General features: G+C 39.8%; 3 protein-coding genes across 4 annotated transcripts; all 3 read left to right on the forward strand.

Annotated features, from left to right (window-relative positions):
• Positions 1-1,158: 1,158 nt before the first annotated feature.
• LOC143878717 (uncharacterized) lies at positions 1,159-2,021 on the forward strand. The gene is made up of 2 exons (XM_077380963.1): positions 1,159-1,677; positions 1,821-2,021. The coding sequence occupies exons 1-2, from the start codon at positions 1,159-1,161 to the stop codon at positions 2,019-2,021; spliced, it is 720 nt and encodes a 239-aa protein (XP_077237078.1).
• A 3,594-nt stretch (positions 2,022-5,615) lies between these two features.
• LOC143878718 (uncharacterized) lies at positions 5,616-6,602 on the forward strand. Its single transcript, XM_077380964.1, has one exon. It carries the CDS (start codon positions 5,616-5,618, stop codon positions 6,600-6,602), a length of 987 nt encoding a protein of 328 aa, XP_077237079.1.
• Positions 6,603-10,259: 3,657 nt separating this feature from the next.
• Positions 10,260-15,744, forward strand: LOC143879640 (uncharacterized). Of its 2 annotated transcripts, none has more exons than XR_013251333.1 (2): positions 10,260-10,801; positions 15,276-15,744. XR_013251333.1 is itself a non-coding variant. In XM_077382125.1 (2 exons), exons 1-2 carry the CDS (start codon positions 10,432-10,434, stop codon positions 13,419-13,421), a joined length of 504 nt encoding a protein of 167 aa, XP_077238240.1. In that variant the 5' UTR covers positions 10,298-10,431; the 3' UTR covers positions 13,422-14,947. The 2 variants fall into 2 exon arrangements, 1 of the variants encoding a protein (XP_077238240.1); XM_077382125.1 differs by lacking the exon at positions 15,276-15,744 and adding an exon at positions 13,288-14,947 and having other exon boundaries at positions 10,298-10,801.
• The last annotated feature ends 6,812 nt before the right edge of the window (positions 15,745-22,556 follow it).

Here is a 22,556-nt window from a genome sequence, read left to right on the forward strand (position 1 = left end):
TCTCTGTTTAGTTTTTCAATTCAATTGAAATGGCGTGTAAAAAAGAAAATGAAGATAAAAAGAGAATCAAGGACCCAAACACTTGTAAAAATCCAAATCGACTGGAGAGCTTTCTAGTTTGCTACTCCCCACTCCCAGGCAGTTTTCGAAATCTGAAAACAAACAAAGTTATACTCCCAAATCCCAATCAGACTTTAAAATTTAAAAAAAAAAAAAAAACATGGTGAGGGATGATAAGAAATTGGGATTGAGAGAGAGAGAGAGAGAGTACCTTTGTGCCTTTCCCAAATCGCAACTTCCCTGAAAGGGTGGAGGATGCTGAGATGGAGATTTAGAGTCTAGAGCGAGAGGGAGGGAGAGCGGAATAGATGCGATGGAGATGGAATACAAGAGAGAACCCTAAATCGTAAAACGTGTTGGAGATTGAGAGAAATCCCTAAATTGCTTCTATTTACCCTAAAATGTTGCTATTTAGGAATTTAGGAAATAATTAGTCGGGATTTGGAGTAAAAGGGTAAAGCAATAGACGGTAAAGGACTTTTGCCCCCTTTACAATTTTGTGTGAAATAGAAGGTGGGTAAAGGGTATTTTAGGTAAGAATTTGGCATACGAAATTTTTTTCGCCCGGGTGTCCTCCGTGATCAAAAAGGGCGTAAATATCACTTCCCAAATGTATCACTAAGGGCACATTAAGCTATCATGAATTATTTTTTTCTCCTAGAATATTGACTTACCCAATGGTGAGGGACAGTGGGAGAGGGATGGATAGGAGAGGGACTGAGTGAGGAAAGGGCAAGCAAAGCCCGAAAAAGCAAGAAAGAAAAAACTCTACTCAAAATACGAAATGACTTTTTCCTAATTTTTTAGCCACTTCTCACCCTCAACTCATTCGTGCCCTCTCTAAGTCTCCCCTCTCTCACAGCTTGCAGACACTATTTTATCATGAAAAAAAATCCAGGCTGCCCCACACATGGCCTAAAGCGTCACGGGTATTTTGGTCCTTTTATAAATGAAAACACTTCTAAAACGGGATCCCGTTTAGAAAATTTCGAAGATGGCAATGATTGATTTTAAATTTCAAATTTCGAAGAATCCCTCAAAATCCCATTTAGAAATGGGAAGCTCGCGCTCTCCCTCTCTCTCCTCCTTCTCATACCTATGTCTCTTCTATTTATAGTCAACCATTTCGCTGTAGATCTCTACACAAAGGCATATCTCTTGCATAACATAGAGCACGAAACCCCCCTATATGTCAAATTGCTTGCCGAGATCAGAAAAGACATTCGAATTATCGCAGGCGAAGAACTGATCTTCCTAATCGCCACCTATGTTATGTTACTATTCTCGTCTATTGCGACCTTTTGCGCATCGGCCTTGACTTATGCCAGTAATCACTTGACTCTCAATGAATTCTTCTCGAGGTTTGGAAGAACATGGAAGAGGCCTGTGATCACATATTTGTATAACACTGTCTCAAGTTTAGGCTACTTATTGCTCTCTGTGGTTTTGATCGTTTTGCTTTATGTGATGGAAAGTGGTGGTTCACTTGCCTTGGTTGCCTTGGGTGTTATCCTAGCTATCTTTGCCCGCATCTACTGCTCTCCATATCCTAGCTCTCTAGTTCGGACGTTGGGTCTTGTTATTTCAGTAGTAGAAGAAGGTTGCTATGGAATTGAGGCACTTTCCAAAGCTCAAGAGCTAATCAAAGGAAGAAGGCTACAAGGGTTTTTTATCTTCCCTGTTTCTATATTAAACTCCCATTGCCATTTTTTTTATATTTGCTATCAAGATGAGTGATGTTATCCATTTCAAAAAAAAAGATGAGTGATGTTATCAACACGGAAGCGACACGAATTGTCATGGGACTTGTTCTAATTAACATAGCTGGCCTTGTTTCACTCTACACTAGCGTGGTGACCACGGTATTCTACTATGGGTGTAAGAAGAGCCATGGAGAAGAGGTCGAAGTTCAACGGGCTATGAGCTATATCATGCTGCCTGCTAATGTAGGTATTCCATGACCAACCAATTGAGTGAATTGACTGATCATCAGACCACATATGTGACCTGAAAAGAACTTGATGGAACTGTCACGAGAGAGAGAGAGAGATCGTTGTTTTGTGTGTCATTCTTTGGATTGGATCCAATTTCTTGTTGATGAACGCCATCATTCATGCCTATCGAAGTGAACGTACTGTTATCAAATTTTGAACGTGGATCCATTCGACATTTGAATTCTGATGATCCAAACTGTTCATTTGTTCGGCCACAACATAAATAGATCGCACCTTGTAAATCATCTCCATAGGATGATCCTAACCCTCCGATCTATAATGGGATCGCCAGTTCGATCGGAGGTTTAGGATCATCCTATGGAGATGATTTACATGGTGCAAAACATGTGGTGTAAATAGTGGGCCCACTAATATGAGGTCTAAATTATGGACTCCACCTTAAGCATGGTTTAGGGGAGACGGTAGGCCCCACTTATCAAAACATATAAGTGCAAAATATGGGATCGTGTAATTGAAGTCCCATTTACATTACCGGAAAGATATTTCCACCTAATATATTGGCCATGCCCTGTGATATGGCAAAAAAGGAAGGGAAAAGTTGGTTTAATACGGCATTGGTTCAAAACTATGTTAGTAAAAAATGGATTAAATAAATGAAAACGCAAAAAAAACGTCTTGTTTAATACATTTTAGTTTTAAATAAGCGGATAATAAAAGATGTATATGTGTATATATGTGTATCTGTGTGCATCAATCAATACATATGTACAACTAAAATCCTAAAAGGGATTTGTTAGGGTCCATCGCAAAAGGCATTTATTTCACTGCTGGTTTGACATGCGACATACCATCAGCGAAATGCCTTTTGCGATGGACCCTAGCAATTCCCATCCTAAAAATAACATTAACTTTAATATAAAATGTATAAAAGAACCTATGGCGAAATGGTTGACTTATAAATAAAAGAAAAACATTAAGGGTTACCCCTTCAAGGGTAATTTTACCATTTCTAAAAATATAGTGGGGTAAAGTTGAAAAGTTTTCCAAAAACAGACTTTAATACGTCTAAAAAGCATTTTAAATGTTTTCTTAAAAAAAGATGTTTTTTTGCTTTAAAAAGTTTTAAACTTAGGCAGCCCCTACAAAAAGTTTAAAATAGTGTTTTGCTAACTATGCTTTTGCCTAGGGTATCAAGAGTAGGGGTGGCAATGGTTCGGTTTCGGTTCGGTTTGGTTTTACCAAACTAAAACCGAACCAAAACTGAATATTCGGTTCGGTTTCGGTTCGGTTCCGCCAATTTTGCCACCCTTTACTCATAATAATTGCAAATATTCGGTTTCGGTTCGGTTTGATACCCAAACTGAACCAAACCGAAATTTGAATCGGTTTGGTTTAACCAAACCGAAACCGAATTTTCGGTTCGGTTTCGGCTCGGTTCCGGTTCGGTTCGGCCAATTTTGCCACCCCTAATCAAGAGGTTGGATCCAAAATTTACCTTATAATCTAATAGAATCTCTGGCTTTTCTTTTGCATAATTTAATAGAGAAAGAAATGTACCATAAATCACTTTACAATTAGAGGTAAAAGGCAATTTTTGGGGCCCACAAGGGGCATGTATCTGAAATCAAGACAGTTGATCTTTTAGAATATCATGAGGCGACCCACATGGTGTTGATCTCATCCTTGAGGACACCGTTTTCAAATCAACAAATCTAATCACAACAAAAAGGAAGTAGTGGGGGCCAATAAATGTCTTTGCAAAAGGAGCGAAAGACCGAGTAGGAAAACACTTCCAAAATCGAAGTCACTCCTCCGGTCATTTCCCACAAATGGTGCTAAACATGCATAGTGAAAGTAAATCAACAGCTATTCCATCCTTGACGCATGGGCGAACAGATGAGATTCTAGTGAAGTTAGTAAATCAAGGCATTTCAGACACTCTCCCTCACACCCATAGGCTCTGTTCACTTGCGTTCCCGGGAAAGCAAATCCCTGAAAAACAACCTCTTTTTTTCTTGACAAGACAGAATTCTGGTGTCCACTTGCTATCCTGAGAAAGTAACAAGCCTAGGTGGAAAATGTAAAATAATGACATGGAAATTGCCAAAAATGATGTGAAAATGTCTCTTTTCTCACAAGTGTGGGAAACCAAATCCCACTATTTTGGTCGGATTTGCTTTCCCGGGAAAACTAGTGAAAAAAGGTGGGCAAGCAGTTTCTCGGGAAACCTTTTCCTGTACAGTTCCTGCGCACGTGAACAAGCGCGAGAAACCTTTTCCTACACAGTTTCCCTGGATTTCTTTTCCTAATGCCACGTCAGATTCCCAGGAAACCTTTTCTTTTCCTTTCCCGTGAAAACAAGTGAACAAAGCCATATAGAGAAGTAGAGAAAACTACTGCATTCTTGGTAAAGAGGTTGTGCACAATTGGTCAAACAACTTGCAAGGCCCAGCAAGTGAGTCTTTGTTTTGTCTTAACGCAGTTCGATGCATTTATTTCGGATGATGCTGTATGATTGATTACTATCTAAGTTGATCGATGTTCAAACCATGGTTTCAAATTTCAGTTTCTGGATGCATTTCGGTCCTCACCTAAACAGAAATTTTGGTCGAAATTTGACGAAATCATCAAATATGATATTTTATCTTATACCTAATTTCAGCGGAAATTTTGGGAATAAATTATGTAATTAAAAACAATCTAGATTTTTTGGTTGATTTTCCAAGAATTTCAAAATTCCGGGCGAAATTGTGTAACATTTTGGGTATACCCGATTTCGGTTTGGGGGTTGACCGAAATCCAAAATTTCGGTCCGAATTTTTGGATTTCGGTCGAAATTAAAAACCATGGTTGAAACCATTGTTGCCAAAAACTATTGGGGGCGATGAGAAACGCGTTTGGGAAAAGTTTCCAACATATGACAAAAAAGTTGAGAAATTTTTTCTAAAATGCTTGAGAAATACGTGGAAAACATATGGGAAACTTATGTGAAACATGTGTGAAGCACGATGCATGAAAAACGTATGTAAAACAAATAGAAAATGTATGTGAAACATGTGAAAAACTTGTGTGAGACATACGAAAAATATTTTGCAGAAATCGCACCAAAAAATTATGGAATACATATTAAAGAGGAAAATACGTATATAGTAATAAAAAAAATTAAATAAAAAATATGTTAGAAATAAAATACCGTTAGCCAAGCTTGTGGCTTTCTATCTTTGCAGGGATTCTCTTCGAAGCTGAACAGAAGGCATGGGGAAGGGTATTCAAGTCTTGGTGGACAGAGTCTTTGTCAAAAAGTCTAGCGAAAGCAATTTTAAAAAATTTCCAGAAATAACATCAATATGACAAAACGCAACTTGGAAATCTCCTCCTAGTGTGACGTTTGAATTAGAGTTCTCTGAAATTTCCTCCCAAATACCTTTTCGTGTAAGTTAATCTAGAGACCTGATGGTCTCGATGAGCTGTTCCAAATTAAAAATAAAAGTCAACAACAATATTGAAACCAGACAACCCTCTGCACAAGAAATAAACAACTACATATACAAGACCAGCTTCTCTTGGGTGCCTTACAAAGCAAAGATCATCTCAAAAGCTATGACCAAGGAGATGAAACCTTCTTTTATGTCCATGGGTATCCTGGAAATTCTCAAAGAAGCCTTCAAAATCCCATCTAGAAATGGGAAACTCGCGCTCTCCCTCGCTCTCCTCCTACTCATACCTTCCTCTCTTCTATTTCTGGCCAACGATTTTGCCCTCATCCCATTCTTCAAAGATCTGTTCACAAAGGTGTATCTCTTGAAAAAAACGGACCCCGAAAGCCCCGAATATGCCGAATTGCTCGCCGGGATCGGAAAAGACAGTCGAATTATAGCAGGCGAAGAACTGATCTTCATAATAGCCTATTCTATCCTGTCACTATTCTCGACCGTGGCCACGGTCTACGCGTCGGCCATGACTTATTCTGGTAATCACTTGACTCTCAATGAATTGTTATCAAGGATTGGAAAAACATGGAAGAGTCCAGTGATCACATGGTTGTATATCACCCTCTTTAGTTTCGGTTACTTGTTTCTCTTTGTGGTTTTGATCGTTTTCTTCGTTATGATTGGGCTTGCCAGTAATTCAATTGCCTTGGCTGCCTTGGGTGTTATCCTAGTACTAGTACTATTCGTCATCCGCTACTGTTTCAACTTTATTGTAGTTTGGACATTGGGTCTTGTCATTTCGATCATAGAAGAAGGTTGCTATGGAATTGAGGCACTTTCCAAAGCTAAAGAGCTACTCAAAGGAAGAAGGTTACAAGCGTCTGTTCTCTTATTTATTTTAACAATAATTCCCATGGGCATTTCTCAGATATTTGTTAACAAGATGAGTGATGTTAACAACACGGAAGCGACTCGAATAGTCTTGGGACTTGTTCTAATCAACATAAGTGGCCTTTTTTCACTCTATAGTCTTGGGGTGTACACGGTATTTTACTATGAGTGTAAGAAGAGCCACGAAGAAGAGGTTGAAGTGAAAGGGGTGATGGGCTATAGTATGTTACCTGCTAGTGACGTGCCTAATGCATATATTCCATGACCAGCAATTTGAATGGAGGCTGTGTAATGCAGACATATATTATTATGTATATTATACTTTGGTATATGTGCTTTTGTTTTGGTGCTTTCATTCCTCTCGCTCGATTGTGAAATCTAACATGGAGGTCTCCTTTTATGATTTTACTATGAGTGTAAGAAGAGCCACGGAGAAGAGGTTGAAGTTCAACGGGTAATGGGCTATAGTATGTTACCCTAGTGACATGCCAGGGTCCATCGCAAAAGGCATGTCGCGGGTGGTATGTCGCCCACATGCGTTTTGCGATGGATCCTAGCAATTCCCATCCTAAAAATAACATTAACTTTAATATAAAAAGTATAAAAGAAGCTATGGCAAAATGGTTGACTTATAAGTAAAAGAAAAACATTAAGGGTAATTAACCCCTCAAGGGTAATTTTCCCATTTCTAAAATATAGTGGGGTGAAGTTGAAAAGTTTTCCAAAAAAAAGACTTTAATAACTATGCTTTTGCCTAGGGTATCAAGAGGTTGATCCAAAATTTACCTTATAATCGAATAGAATCTCTGGCTTTTCTTTTGCATAATTTAATAGAGAAAGAAATGTACCATAAATCACTTTACAATTAGTGGTAAAAGGCAATTTTTAGGGCATGCATCTGAAATCAAGACAGTTGATCTTTTAGAATATCATGAGGCGACCCACATGGTCTTGATCTCATCCTCGATCTCATCTTGAACGAACATCCCATGCATAAGATAATAATGCAAAAACCACGAGCATAGGATCATCCTATCAAGATATTTTGAAAGCCGTTTTCAAATCAAAAAATCTAATCACAACAAAAAATGAAGTAGTGCAGGCCAATAAATGTCTTTTCAAAAGAAGCGAAAGACTGAGTAGGAAAACACTTCCAAAATCGAAGTCACTCCTCTGGTCATTTCCCACAATTGGTGCTAAACAAGCCTAGTGAAAGTAAATCAAGAGGTATTCCGTCTTTGACGCATGGGCAAACAGATGAGATTCTAGTGAAGTTAGTGAATCAAGGCATTTCCAGACATTCTCCCTCACACCCATATAGAGAAGTAGAGAAATGAACTACTGCATTCTTGGTAAAGGGGTTGTGCACAATTGGTCAAACAACTTGCAAGGCCTGGCAAGTGAGTCTTTGTTATGTCTTAACCCAGTTCGATGCATTTATTTCGGATGATGCTATAGCTATCTATGTTGATGTTGAAACCGTGATCAGAAACGCGTTTCGGAAAACTTTCCAAAATATGACAAAAAACAATTTTTTTTGTGAAATGCTTGAGAAATTCGTGGGAAACATATATATGGGAAACTTAGGTGAGACATGTGTGAAGCACATTAAAAATGTATAAAAACATATGAAAACACACAGAAAATGAATGTGAAAGGTGTGAAAAACTTGTGTAAAACATACGGAAAATATTTTGTAGAAATCACACCAAAAAATTATGGAATACATATTAAAAAGGAAGAAAATAGTATATAGGAATAAAAATGAATAAATAAATAAATAATAGGGAAAAATACACCCAGACCCCTTGTGGTGTCTGACACGTTCAACTTAACCCTTAATGTTTAAAAAGTTACAAGTAAACCCCCTGTGGTTTCAATTTGTATAAAGTACGCCCCCTCAGTTGACGGTTCGTCCATAGATTGAAGGGTTAGGATGATCCGATGGAGCTGATTTTTGGGCACACCCTATCTATGTCAGGGCCCATCAAATGAGCGCTGAGGGGGTCTACCTTACACAAATTGAAACCACAGGAGTTCTACTTGTAACTTTTTAAACATTAGGGGTTAAGTTGAATGTGTCAGAAACCAGAGGGGGTCTAAGTGTATTTTTCCCTAAATAATATGTTAGAAATAAAATATGTAAGGAACATATACATAAATCATCTATATATGCCTATAATTTAAAAAATGATAAAAAAAATCTAGGTGCATTTCTCCCCCTTCCCTTGACATCTTTTTATAATTTCTGAAACGTTTCTTATGCATGTTTAGACGTTTAGCTTCCCAAGCTAGGGTTGAAACCAAACCACTGTCAGCAAAGCTTGTGGCTTTCTATCTTTGCAGGGGTTCTCTTCTTCTTTGGTCAAGGTGGGGCAGGTGAACAGAAGGCATGGGGAAAGGGTATTCAAGTCTTAGTGGACAAACTAGGGAAGCAAACGGGAAATGATATTTTCCCAGCCTCTGATGGATTAAATCATCCCCCCCCCCCCCCCGGAAAACACACCAATTAATTAACGTTATCCGTTAGATTTTAAAGGCAAAGAAAAACGTTAAAGTGGGTGAATTTATCCTCAAGCAATGGACAACTCTCACAGAAACCGTTAAAGAGGGTCAAAATTTTCCACAAGTAACATCAATATGACAAAACGCAACTTGGAAATTTCTAGGGCTGCAACTCGGGTCGGGCGGGTCGGGTTTTGGAGAACCCAACCCTACCCGAGAAATATCTCGGGTCGGGTCGGGTCGGGTTTTTTTCTCGGAAAACCCACGATTCCCAAACCCGGCCCTACCCATGATAAATCTCGGGTCGGTTCGGGTCGGGTCGAGTTTTTTCACGTTGACGCAAATTTTTAAGGAAAATTCTTATTTGGCAAGGCAACTCAACTCATAGAAGCAGAAATTACACTCACATTACACTTGAATCAAACAATGATGTAATTACACTCACATCACGTACACTTGAATCAAACAATGATGTAATCAAACAATGTTGTAATTACAATCAAACAATGCTGAATCAAACACTTGAATCAACTCAACTCATAGAAGCAGAAATTACACTCACATACAGTAACAGTGGGTGCGTGGGTTTTCACTTTTAACTTTGGGATAATTACATTTACACCCCCTCTAGTTTATGACACATCCACTTCCACCCCTATAGTTTAAAACGTGACAAATACACCCCTGTAGTTTCAATTTGTTTAAAGTTTGCCCCATCAGCTGAAGGTTCGTCCATAGATTGAAGGGTTAGGATGATCCGATGGAGCTGATTTTTTGGGCACACCATATCTATGTCAGGACCCATCAAATGAACGCTTTGGATCATCCAAATAATGTGGGCCCCTACCCGAATCCAAACACTACCAAAAAATCATCCAAATAATGTGGGCCCACATTGTTTGGATGATCCAAAGCGTTCATTTGATGGGTCCTGACATAGTTAGGGTGTGCCCAAAAAATCAGCTCCATCGGATCATCCTAACCCTTCAATCTATGGACGAACCTTCAGCTGAGGGGGCCTACCTTAAACAAATTGAAACTACAAGGGTGTATTTGTCACGTTTTAAACTATAGGGGTGGAAGTGGATGTGTCATAAACTAGAGGGGGTGTAAATGTAATTATCCCTTTAACTTTTAACTAACAATAGAAAAAATGTACATACTATAACTTATGTAACTCGGGTCGGGTCGGGTCGGGCCCCTTCAAACCCGGCTCGACCCGAGATTCATGCGGGCTTTTGAATGCTGAACCCGGCTCGACCCGAAACCCATGAAACCTGAACCCGACCCAGGCTATTTTCGGGTCGGGTCGATGCGGGTCGGGTTTTACCCGGCTCGAGTTGCAGCCCTAGAAATTTCCTCCTAGTGTGACGTTCGCATTAGAGAGTGTGTCCGAAATTTCCTCTCCCACATACCTTTCTGCGTAGGAGTTGATCTAGAGACCTGATGGTCTCGATGGCTGTTCCAAATTAAAGAAAAGTCAATAACAATACTGGAACCACACAACCCTCTGCACAAGAAACAAACAACCATATAAACAAGACCAGCTTCTCTTGGGTGCTTTACAAATCTTGATCATCTCAAAAGCTATGACCAAGGAGATTAAACCTTCTTCCATGTCCATGGGTATCCTGGAAATTCTCAAAGAAGCCTTCAAAATCCCATCTAGAAATGGGAAGCTCGCACTCTCCCTCGCTCTCCTCCTACTCATACCTTCCTCTCTTCTATATCTGGCCAACGATTTTGCCCTCATGCCTTTCTTGAAAGATCTGTTCACAAAGGTGTGTCTCTTGAAAAAAACGGACCCCGAAAGCCCCGAATATGCCGAATTGCTCGCCAGGATCGGAAAAGACATTCGAATTATAGCAGGGGAAGAACTGATCTTCATGATAGCCTATTGTATCCTGGGACTATTCTCGACCGTGGCCACGGTCTACGCGTCGGCCATGACTTATTCCGGTAATCACTTGACTCTCAATGAATTGTTATCTAGGATTGGAAAAACATGGAAGAGTCCAGTGATCACATGGTTGTATATCACCCTCTTTAATTTCGGTTACTTGTTTCTCATTGTGGTTTTGATCGTTATGATTGGGCGTGCCAGTAATTCAATTGCCTTGGCTGCCTTGGGTGTTATCTTAGTACTATTGGTTATCCGCTACTGTTTCAACTCTATTGTAGTTTGGACATTGGGTCTTGTTATTTCGATCATAGAAGAAGGTTGCTATGGAATTGAGGCACTTTCCAAAGCTAAAGAGCTACTCAAAGGAAGAAGGTTACAAGGGTCTGTTCTCTTATTTATTTTATCAATAATTCCCACGGGCATTTCTCAGACATTTGTTAACAAGATGAGTGATGTTACGGAAGCGACTCAAATAGTCATGGGACTTGTTGTAATCAACATAAGTGGCCTTTCTTCACTCTATCGTAATGTGGTGTGCGCGGTATTTTACTATGAGTGTAAGAAGGACCACGGAGAAGAGGTTGAAGTTCAAGGGGTGAAGGGCTATAGTATGTTACCTGCTAGTGACATGCCTAATGCAGATATTCCATGACCAGCCATTTGAATGGAGGCTGTGTAATGCAGACATATATTATTATTATGTATATTATACTTTGGTATATATGCTTTTTTTTTGGTGCTTTCATTCCTCTCGCACGATTGTGAAATCTAACAAAGGACGTCTCGTGTTATGATTTTACTATGTGTGTAAGAAGAGCCACGGAGAAGAGGTTGAAGTTCAAGGGGTGATGTGCTATAGTATGTTACCTACTAGTGACTTGCCTAATGCTAATATTCCATGACCAGCCATTTGAATGGAGGCTTTGTAATGCAGACATAATATATATATATATATATAGAGGAAACTGTTGGTGAGCTAGCTTGCCCAATCACATAGGGGCCCACTTTGTTAGGATGATCCAAACCATTCATTTGAAAGTCCCTTACATAGATGGGGGGTGTACCAAAAATCAGCTCCATAGGATCATCCTAACCCCTCCATTTGTGGAGGACAAAAATGGACAGACACAAATCTGCCCCATTTTTGTCCTCCACAAATGGAGGGGTTAGGATGATCCTATGGAGCTGATTTTTGGTACACCCCCTATCTATGATAAGGCCTTGCAAATGAATGGTTTGGATCACTCCCCAAAATGTGGGACCCATGTGATTGGGCAAGCAAGCTTAAGCTCACCAACAATTTCCTCATATATATACATATGAGGAAAGTGTTTCTAGTCGGTAGACTAGATAAGCTTATCTACTCCGCCTTTTAAAAAAATACAGTGGGCCCACGCTTCTTGGATGATCCAAACCATTCATAGGATAGGTCCTAACATAGATAGGGTGTGCCCAAAAAATCAGCACCAAAGGGTCATCCTAGCCCTTCATTTTGTTGGGCACACCGTGTCCAAAATGGACGCATATAAACGTGGACGTTTATATGTGTCCATTCTGGGAACCACAATGCCCAACAAAATGAAGGGCTAGGATGACCCTTTGGTGCTGATTTTTTGGGCACACCCTATCTATGTTAGGACCTATCCTATGAATGGTTTGGATCATCCAAGAAGCGTGGGCCCACTGTATTTTTTTAAAAGGCTGAGTAGATAAGCTTATCTAGGGGGTAGACTAGAAACACTTTCCTCTATATATATATATATATATATATATATATATATATATATTATACTTTGGTATATGTGCTTTTGTTTCGGTGCTTTCATTCCTCTCGCTCGACTTTGAGATCCAACAAAGGAAGTCTCCTTTTATGTGGAGAGGGCAAGCAAGGAAGTCTCCTTTTTAGACAGACCGGAGAGGGACTGAATGAGGAGAGGGCAAGAAAAGTGAAAAAGCCTGAAGGAAACAAAAAACTCTCTTTAATTACGATCCTATTTTTCCTGAGTTTTTTTGCAATTTCCCACCCTCAATTCCTCTTTGTATAGATTGACTTGGGTACGGGCTCTACAACTCATGCCCTCTCAATTCTCTCCCCATCCCTCTCTCCGCACTTGGTAAGCTAGTATTCCAAGAAATAAAATTTCATGGTTGCCAAACATGGCCCGAAGATGTTTGAATACTTAGGACCATGCATTATGGAATTTGTTAGCAAATTTACCCCAAAATTAGCATTTACCTGATAGCCTTCGACAAATTGTTTGTGACTAATTAGGCTTACAAGCCCTTGTGGTAAAAAAGCTCTGAGTTTTGTGCTATCCTCCTTGAGGAGGCTATCCTTCTCCTCCGGTGAAAGCCGGCTGTTACTGGTAGGGATTGTGCGGGGGAGCTAGCCCTTCAATCATGGGTTAGTTTTAATGGGTTAGTTTCATCTCCCATGATTCTCCCTGGTTTTTAGTGTGTAGACTATTCAGTTTAGTTTTAGTTCTTTCAAAGTTCAGTTCTCTCAGATTTTCCTGGGTTTTTCTGGTTTCTTTTATGGCAGAGGTGGCTGAAAATCATCCCTCCAGTGAGGACTCAGGTGATGATACTGTGCAAAAACCGTTTGGAAACTTGAGATATAACTGGTCCCCTCGAATTAAAGATCAGAAAGGAGCAACTGCTCTGGTTGAACCCTGATCATCAATGGAATCTGTTTCCTCCGGCTTGTTGGATGCACAATCCCCAAAGGCTCCTTCTGTTCTGGCTGAAGACATTCTTTCTATGTCATTTATTACGGATTTCATTAAATTCAAGCTCAACAAAGCAGGCTCATTAAGTGAGAAATTAATGCAGCTGAATAATCAAGTCCAAATCGAATGCCTTGACAATTTGCCTAAATATGAAATCAAAGGTGGGCATCATCAAGATAGTAGATGCTGAGATTTCTCCACTTCCTGCCGAATCCTCTATCGATTCATCTTCCTCCTCCAGCAAGAGTAAACAAAAAACAAAAAAAGTAGGAAAAAAACAAAGGATTCCTATAAACACCTCATTTCTGCTGACAAGGATTTGTTTCTGAGCTACGAGGACCGGCTGCGAAGCTTAATGGCAACACCCCCTCCATCGGATCTTCCTTGCCATGGCTCTGAAACCTCCACTCCCTCTCTTCTGGAGGCCTTAAAAACCAGAGATCAAATACCACTCTTGTTTGTGCTAATATCAGAACAGATGCATTAACTGCGTCTATACCTGTTGCTTCTCCTTTTCCAAAAACATAGTGCCCTTCGTTACCTGCTGGCATAGGATGTAAAATAAAGGACAATGAAATATCTGATATGATATCTTCTGAAAGCAAAGTCATCCAGCTCAAGGGTTACCCATCAGTCCCGAAGGGTTCCATCACTCTCAAATCATCCTCAGGAGAGATTTCCCAGCCTATTGTCTATGATTGGAGGCCTAAAGCATGCAATTTATGCTGTGATTTTAGCCATGGTCCCGAAGAATGCCATCTCCTCCCTCCCCAACTCCAAGTAAGGTCGAAAAAAGAATGGAGACCTGTTCAGCCTAAAGGATCCCATCAACCTGAAGAGAAGCTTTTGTCGGATAACTCGACCCGATTTCCAATCAGAGATAACCCCCATGGTTCATCTAAATCTGCTGCTAGTGTGAAGGATCGAGTTCACTCAAATGAGGACTCAGCACCTCCTCTTAAAGCATCATTCTCTGCTTCCCCTACAAATCCCATAGAAGAACCTCCATGGCAGGTGGTTCAAAATAAGAAAGAGAAGAAGGGGAAAATCTCCGGTTCTTTTTCTTCGTCCATCTTCTACCTGTGTTCTCCCCTCTCTATCTAAGCCTCCTCCTAAATTAGCCTAGTTATGTTCTTTCTTTGGTCTATGAGTTGCTCGTTTCTAATCCTTCGATCTCTTTCCCTGTTTTCTTGCTTTTTTGGTTTATTCTGTAATGGGTTCTGCCCTCTCTGTGGTCCTTGTTCTCTCCTGTTTGGTTTGGTTTTTTGTTTGGCCTTCTGTGGTTGCCCCTTCTGCATGTAGAGGGGTTGTTTTTTCATGCTCATTGTATTTTTCTCTTTCATATTAATACGTCTGGTCGGGGTCCTGCCTAACCCCAGCTTGCCAATCAACAAAAAAAGTAGCAAACTGCAATGATGGTACCTTCGCAGACCAGCTTTTGCATGAGAGAGTAGCCACGTGGGCTCACTTTTCAACAGATTTTGTCTTATTCATTTAATTGATATGAGGTACCTGCTCTCTCGTAATGATATCCCTAAAATTTATTATTTTCCTCTAAATTGTAGAAATAAAAAAAGTCTGGAAAATTTTTTCCTCGAAGAATATTTTTTCCTGTATTCTTTAGTTTATTTTTAGAGCATTGGGATTTCGCTATTTATATGTTTCTGCTTCTTGTGTTTCTCTTTATACGTTTCGGTTCAAGCTGGCTGAGTTATGCTGAGAATGGCTGCCAGGTCTGGCATAGAGAAGTCTTTATGTTGACTGGTAATGCGTTGCTCTTGATTTTTATTTTTTTTGGCAGAATAATTTTAGTCAAATTTCTAGTGTTGGCAAGTTTGTGAATGACCCTTACAAGAACATGTGAGATCAGTGGAGGTGAGAGCCCTATGTGAGCAAGTTTGCTAATAGTGTGGTTCTTTTATTCCAGACATCACATACTCAAGCTATTATTTTCACATGTATAAGTTTTCATCTTGGGTTGTCTTTCCCCCATTAAATTATGATTCCATAAGTAGGAACTATGAATAGAAAGATGCTTTGTGCATATTTCTACTGTGAAGATTAGTTCTTCGTGTAGTTATCACATAATTGTGTGCTTTCAAAGCCTATCAAATTTCAGATGTTTCTCTTCATGTTAATCTCTCTGACAGTTTACTTTCTAGGTTCATTGTGGTAATATTATACAACTTTGTGATTTGATTAAATGGCATTGTAGTCCCTCTAAAAGTATTGATGTGTGTTTTATTGTGAGTTGATTGTGGTGTGTTCAGATGTCCAAATATGACACTTTTTATGTGTTTTCATGCACATCCCCTGTCATTTGTTTAACTGCAAAGGAGAAAAAAAGGGAGAGAGATACAATTGGTCAGTAATTTTTGTTATTTATTTGGAATCCTTACAAGTGGAGTGATGCCTGATATAAATTACAGGGTGATTAAATTTTGATACTGTTTGTTGGACACTGGCTCCTATATATTGATGTTCTAAACCACTTATTATTAATCTGTCTCTACTGAGTGCATGTTCTTTGTTAGTTCGAGGCTTTGTTAATCATATCACTAAATGTAAATGTTTCACACAAAACGTCTACTACTAATCACAATCTACATAACTGACTTGGGGGACTGAAATTGACATCCACAAGCATTGTTAAGGCGACAATATGGAAAAATCCTACCCTACCCGAACCGTCCCAAGAAACTATCTCGTAAAAAAATGACCTGAGATAGTTTCTCGAGTAGGGTAGGGTTCATGAAAACCCGACCAGCCCAACCTGAGTTGCAACCCTATAGATGATATCACGTGCCCTACCATTCATCTCCCATGATAGGATTCCACATATCTCGTGATCTTGGATCCCTCTTACTAGCTGTGGCACAGATAGGACTAACTCATCTTTAGTTGGATCATTTCCTCACTTACAGAAGGCTCCTTTGTTCATGTGGTTGGTCTCACAACCTCCTAAGCAGTGTGGTGGGCCTTGGATAATATGTATGCTTATCCCTCCCGAGCTCAAGTGATGCAGATCCGTCTACAAGCTATGGAAAGGAACCATGTCTCCATACCGGAAATCAAGGCCCTGTTCGTTTAAAATTATGACACCCAATTGTAAGTTTCAAACCAATTATTGGAGTCAAAAGTACGTTTAAGACCCTGTTCGTTTAAGATTATGTCAACAGAGTGTGAGTGCCAAACCGATTATTGGACTCAAAATTATGTTTAAATTTGAGAACTCACAATCGGTTTAGCACTCACAATCGGTTTTCAGAACCTTAAACAAACAGGGCCTAATTTGAGTCCAATAATCAGTTTGGCACTCACATTCAATTGTGATAATCTTAAACGAACATGGCCTACGTAAATTAATATGCGTTAGAGGAAGTAAATAGAAATGTAAATTGCCACAAAGTAAATGATTTTAAAGCAAATGACAAAATAAAAATAAAATACAATGAATAATGCATTCTATTTCCAAATTTCAGGACCCATCACCATCACACCGTGTGAATGAGTCATATGGATGCACTTATGTCACCCATACAAGACAGTCTCTATTATTAATCTTATGACACTTAAAAGGTAATTACTCGATCTTTAAAAGAAATCTTTATTAGATTTCTTGCTAGAATTTTGATAAAGTTCTAATTTGGCAGTTGCAGAATATTTACCAAAATTTTCGATTAAGTTCTAATTTCTTGGTGGGGGAGAGGGTGATCCGACTCGAACCCAGGCATGGTGAGTTGGAAAAGATGGTAGTTGAGCATTTGAAGATCTACTAGTTCATTTGAAAAGCTAGTGGTATAAATGTCATCTAGCTGGAGCCACGAAGACGTGAATTTCTCGGGCTTTAATTGAATCCTATAGGGCTATTTGGCATAGGGATGGATGTTGGTGATGGCCGATTCTGGATCAGGCAAGGAGGAGGGTGTTCTTGTTTCTAGGTCAGACAGGAGAAAGGAGGGAATGAAGAGGAGGTACTGACTCAATCGTCGGTTTCAGGAAGTGGCGGAGCCAGGATTTATACATAATGGGGGCAGGCTTCAAATTTTAAAGGGGGCTGGGCCCAATTGAGTTGGGCCAATTTAGGAGTTTGGCCCAACTCAACAGGGACAGCTGCCCCCCTTATGCTACATGTAGCTTCACCCCTGGTTTCAGGTGGACGGAGAGTGGAACAGAAGGAAAGGGAAAGAGGTTCTTGAAATCCCAGGGGTGAGCTGAGATTTCAATATCCACGGGACAGCTATCCCAATTCCTTACTGTCAGCCGTCAACTAGCAGTGTCGACTGACTGCTCCAAACCCCCCGATGGTCCATTTGTTGTCATACGTGCAGTGTGTCCCTTATAGCATCTGTCAAGTGGTGAAGTTGTCTTTACATAGTTTTCAAGTAGACTTTCACTATGGATGCATGGGGGTCGCTCAATAAGAAGTCAGAAGTGAGGAGACAAGCATTGCATTTGTCTTGAATTACCTCTCGGAGAATGGTGGAATAGTCATAGTAGTATTTGGTTGCACAACATAGACTCAAGAGTAGTAGAAAAAGTAAGGGTATCATTACCAATATAGAGAGTGAATAGGAAGAAATGGAAGGGAGAAAGAGAGGAAAAAAAACATATTTTCTAAGATTTTCCAACCAAAATTCTCATTCTTTGGTATAATTTGATTTGAAAGTGAGGAGGGAGGAGGGAGATGAAATAATTATGTCAGAAACATGTTGGGGAGTCTCCTAGAATTTTATTGCAATATCAGAAACCAAACATGAAATCAGCTTTACTTTTCAACCAAAATTCCAGTGGACGCCGAGAGTTTGTGCAACCAAACACTAGGACAGTGATGTTTGGTTGTCATGTAAAATGCTAATAGAATGTTGAAAAATTAGAAGATTGTGCATTTGCTAGTGGTTTGGTGAAGCCCGGGGTGTTACCATAAAAAAAATATCTTTTTTCTAGTATTTTGCTAGTGTTAGGATGCCCCTTAGATAGTTGTTTGTTGGGTGGAACGCTTAGGTTGCCCCTAGTAGTTCTAGTGCCGTTTGGCAACCAAACACATGTAGTAGCCAACTTGGCACCCCAAAACTCAAAATAATTCCTAGTAAAACCGAGCCTTTAGGTAACCAAAGAGAGGGACCGAACAGTCCCAAAAGGTTTCTTTTTGCTTACAAAAGGTCAATACTGTTGGGTATATAATATAACCCATGTATGTTCTAATATAAGCCCAATAGGTAATGGACCAGGTGTAGTGGGCCCATTTGGGCTGGAGCCCATTAACCTCTCGTAACCCTAGTGTATCTCTATATATAGGGGCTGGAGGCAACAAACTTGGTATTCCAAACTAGATACCTTGGGTGTAATGCTTTAAGCATCCTTGCTTAAACCATAATACTCTAACAATCTTAAAGCATTAGATTTTAGGGTTTCCCCGTTTGGTTTTTTGGAACATCGAAGCATCATTGTTTGTGCGTGGGATTAATCCCTCAGAAAAAGAGTTGGGCGTCGGATCTTCTCTCTCAAGGAGCCGTCTCTAACTTGAAGAACAGAGAGAGGGCTTTACAAGTTGGGATCTTAGGGTTTGGGAGAGACCTAGAGAGGAAGAAGAAAGGGCCTCATCTGTGCCGCCACCACCCACAACAGAGAGTGGGTTTTCTGCAAATACTCTCTTGTTTGGGCGTTGGAGGAAACGGTGGATTCTGCTGCTTATTGTTTGAAAATCAATTTTCTAATTTGGACAACCGTTCCAACAAGAGGAACCTGCTCCAAATTCTGTTTTTTTTTATTGGGGTTTTTTAGATCTCCTTCAAGCCCTCGTTTCAGTTTCTCTTCAAACGTTTTGGGTTTTGGCTTCAATCCCTCACGCCCAAATTTGGTGGTCGTTTCTCTATATACAGAAGAGAAGTTTGCTTCTCTACCTTACCGAACCATCAAGTTACAGAGAAGAGATTTCGCCTTTGTTGAATCCTTCTTCCGACATCTCTTTGGGTGGCCTGTTGCTGTTATCCGAGCTGGTTGTGCCTTGTTGCACGGCGGGGGATGCTTCTGTGTTGAGAGGTAAAGGAGACAACACGTCTCTGTTGCACATGCCCACCCAAATAAAGTTGGGTTTGTTTTGATAAAAACCTCACCCCTCATTTTTAGTACTTTTCACCCCGAGTGCTTGTTGTACGACTCCTAAGGAAAAGTGTTATAAAATTCTGTGGGAATTTTTATACTAGTGCCTAGCCCGTGGCTTTCCTAGTCGGCTCTGTTTGTTTTACATGAAAGGTTTATGATAGACAACACTATTTGGGACCAAACCACTGTTGGGGTCGAATTCTTGGAATTTGGATATTGCTGGCTGAATCCGAGCTTGTAGCTGCAATATCTTGGCAACCCTCCCTCACCGGTTGCATTTTGGGTTCGCTTTCTTGTTGGTCGGCCACTCTCTTGGATTCGGTTCTTGCGAACGGTTCACACGGTTCGGTTCTTGCCGTCGTTCTTGGATTGGGTTCTCGCAATTTGCCAATCAGGTGCAATCTTTTCACTTTTTATTTCATATAAATAATATCAAATGGAAAAGATTTCTATGCCTTTTGAGATGGTCAAACTTCACTCCTTTGGTGGATCTGAGTTTACCTCATGGAAGCGAAAGACTCAATTCAGTCTAAAATACATGAACTGTTTTTACACTGTTTTGAGTACCTTTGCTGAGACGGATGAAGACGTTGATGAATCTCAATGGCTTAGGGATGAGGATTTCTGCAAAGACTACTTGTTGAATTGTCTTTCAGATCGTCTTGCAGAAACCTATAGTAAATTAAACACTGCTAAAGCAATATGGGACAACTTAGATGCTCAATTCAAGAAGGAGGATGAATTGTCCAAGACCCATCTTGTGGACAAATTCATGGATTTCAAGTTTCAAGAAGACAAGGAAATCACTCCTCAAGTTACTGATCTAGAGAATCTGAGATCTAAGTTGAATAATGAAAAAATAGTTGTCTGTGATTCATTTCTTGTGGGTGCAATTATATACAAGTTACCATCTGCATGACACTCTTTCAAAACCGAGATGTATCGGAAAAAGGTGCAAGTGGGACTGGATGATCTCAAACGATTCATTCGAATCGAAGATGAGAATCAAGCTAGGAATAACTTGGAGATGGTTAGACAGCAACAATCTACTGGTAATGCGGTAATATATCCCAAGAAATTTCCTCGAAAATCCAAGTCACCAAAAAGTGAACATCCCAAGTTGGAGGCCAAAAAGACTATCTTTCAGAAAAAGAAGGGCAAGTGCCACAACTGTGGGAAATGGGGTCACTTTGCTGCAGAGTGTAAACAACCTAAAAAGGCTAAATCTGACACACCACAAAAGGAAGCTCATATGATGGTGGGCAGTGCTGCGCCTAAGAATTTTATTGCCATGTTAGGAAATGGTAAGGCCAGTACTTCTTCAGACTGGTGGTTAGATACAGGAGCCACCTGTCATGTTTGCAACTCAAAGAAACTACTTACGGATGCTGTTGGCGTGAAAGAGAACGTTACAGTGGCTAGTGGAGCTGAGGCAAAAGTGACACTGCGAACCTGGTCCTTTCTTCAGGTAAAATACTAACTTTAAAAAATGTTAAAGTAGTTCCTGCTATTCAAAAGAATTTAATTTCTACAGTCTTTTGGACAATGCTGGCATGTGTTCATCTTTTTTGGGTGGTAGAGTAACTTTAAATGTTAACTCTTATTATTTTGGCTGTGCTTTCTTAATCGATGGTATGTATAGACTAAGTTTAGCAAATGAAACTGTTAGTCAGGTTAGTTCCACTTTGATTGATCCTAAGTTGTTACACACTAGACTGGGACATGTGAACTATAGAAAAATGGTCAAACTTGCTAACACCTATAATATACCTTTAGATACATCGATTAGATTTGACAGGTGTGAAGTGTGTGCACAAACCAAGATCACTAGAAAACCCTTTCGTTCGGTTTCTAGGAGCACACACCTTCTTGAGTTAATACATTCTGACCTCTGTGACTTAAAAAGTTTCACTACTCGAGGTGGTCGGAAGTATTTAATCACTTTTATAGACGTTTTTTCTAGATTTTGTCATATTTATCTCCTAAAATCGAAAGATGAAGCTTTTGATAAATTTAAAATTTTCAAGAATCGTGTTGAAAATCAATTGAACTTGAAAATTAAGCGATTTAGGAGTGATAGAGGAGGAGAATACACTTTGACAGAGTTCAAGGAATTCTGTGCCTCTCAGGGCATAATACTTGAAACTACTGCTCCTTACTCACCTCAATCTAATGGCATAGCTGAACGTAAGAACCGGACGTTAACTGAAATGTTAAACTCTATGTTATTGACAGCTGGCATGCCTACTAGCTATTGGGGAGAAGCAGTTTTAACTGCAAATCACATCCTGAATAGAGTACACCACTCTAAGTTGACCACTACTCCTTATGAGTTATGGCATAAACATCCTTGTAGATATGACACTCTTAAGACTTGGGGCTGTATTGCTTATGTGAGGATACAAGACCCTAGGAGACTTAAGGTAGGACCTAGAACAAACACTTGTGTTTATCTAGGTGGTGCAGAAGATAGTGCTGCTGATCGGTTTTTGGATCTATCTACCAATTTGGTTATAGAATCTAGAGATGCAGTATTCTTTGAGAATAAATTTCTCAGAGATCATGGTTTGAACCTACCTGGCGATACTGAAATGGTTATAGAATCGCATGTAGAGTTTGAACAGAATACTTCTGACACCTGTCCTACACTGATTTCTGCATCAGAACCTTTAAGAGTTTCTACAAGAGATAGAGTACCCAAGAACTTTGGTGAGGACTTTGTGACCTACCATGTAGAGAATGATCCATCAACCTATAAGGAAGCGATGAGATCTAGGGACTCTTTGTTATGGGCAGAAGCCATTGATGATGAAATGAGCTCTCTGCTACAAAATCAAACTTGGCAGCTAGTCGATTTGCCAAAAGGGGCTAAGACTGTGGGCTGTAAGTGGATTTTGAAGAAGAAACTTAATCCTGACGGATCCATAGCTCGGTATAAAGCACGTTTAGTAGCTAAGGGCTATATACTCAAGTCAGT

Source organism: Tasmannia lanceolata, unplaced genomic scaffold, assembly GCF_043159265.1.
Source record: "Tasmannia lanceolata isolate RefF3 unplaced genomic scaffold, GAP_Taslan_0.1 ptg000006l, whole genome shotgun sequence".
In the NCBI taxonomy this organism is placed as follows: Eukaryota; Viridiplantae; Streptophyta; class Magnoliopsida; order Canellales; family Winteraceae; genus Tasmannia; species Tasmannia lanceolata.

Bases quoted from the DNA above. Each gene is read 5' to 3' on its own strand.
- LOC143878717 (XM_077380963.1), top strand. From the start codon at position 1,159: ATGTCTCTTCTATTTATAGTCAACCATTTCGCTGTAGATCTCTACACA. The intron at 1,678-1,820 runs GCACTTTCCAAA...TCAAAAAAAAAG, and splicing joins AAGGTTGCTATGGAATTGAG to ATGAGTGATGTTATCAACAC.
- LOC143878718 (XM_077380964.1), top strand. From the start codon at position 5,616: ATGACCAAGGAGATGAAACCTTCTTTTATGTCCATGGGTATCCTGGAA.
- LOC143879640 (XM_077382125.1), top strand. From the start codon at position 10,432: ATGACCAAGGAGATTAAACCTTCTTCCATGTCCATGGGTATCCTGGAA. The intron at 10,802-13,287 runs GTAATCACTTGA...CTTTTATGGCAG, and splicing joins GTCGGCCATGACTTATTCCG to AGGTGGCTGAAAATCATCCC.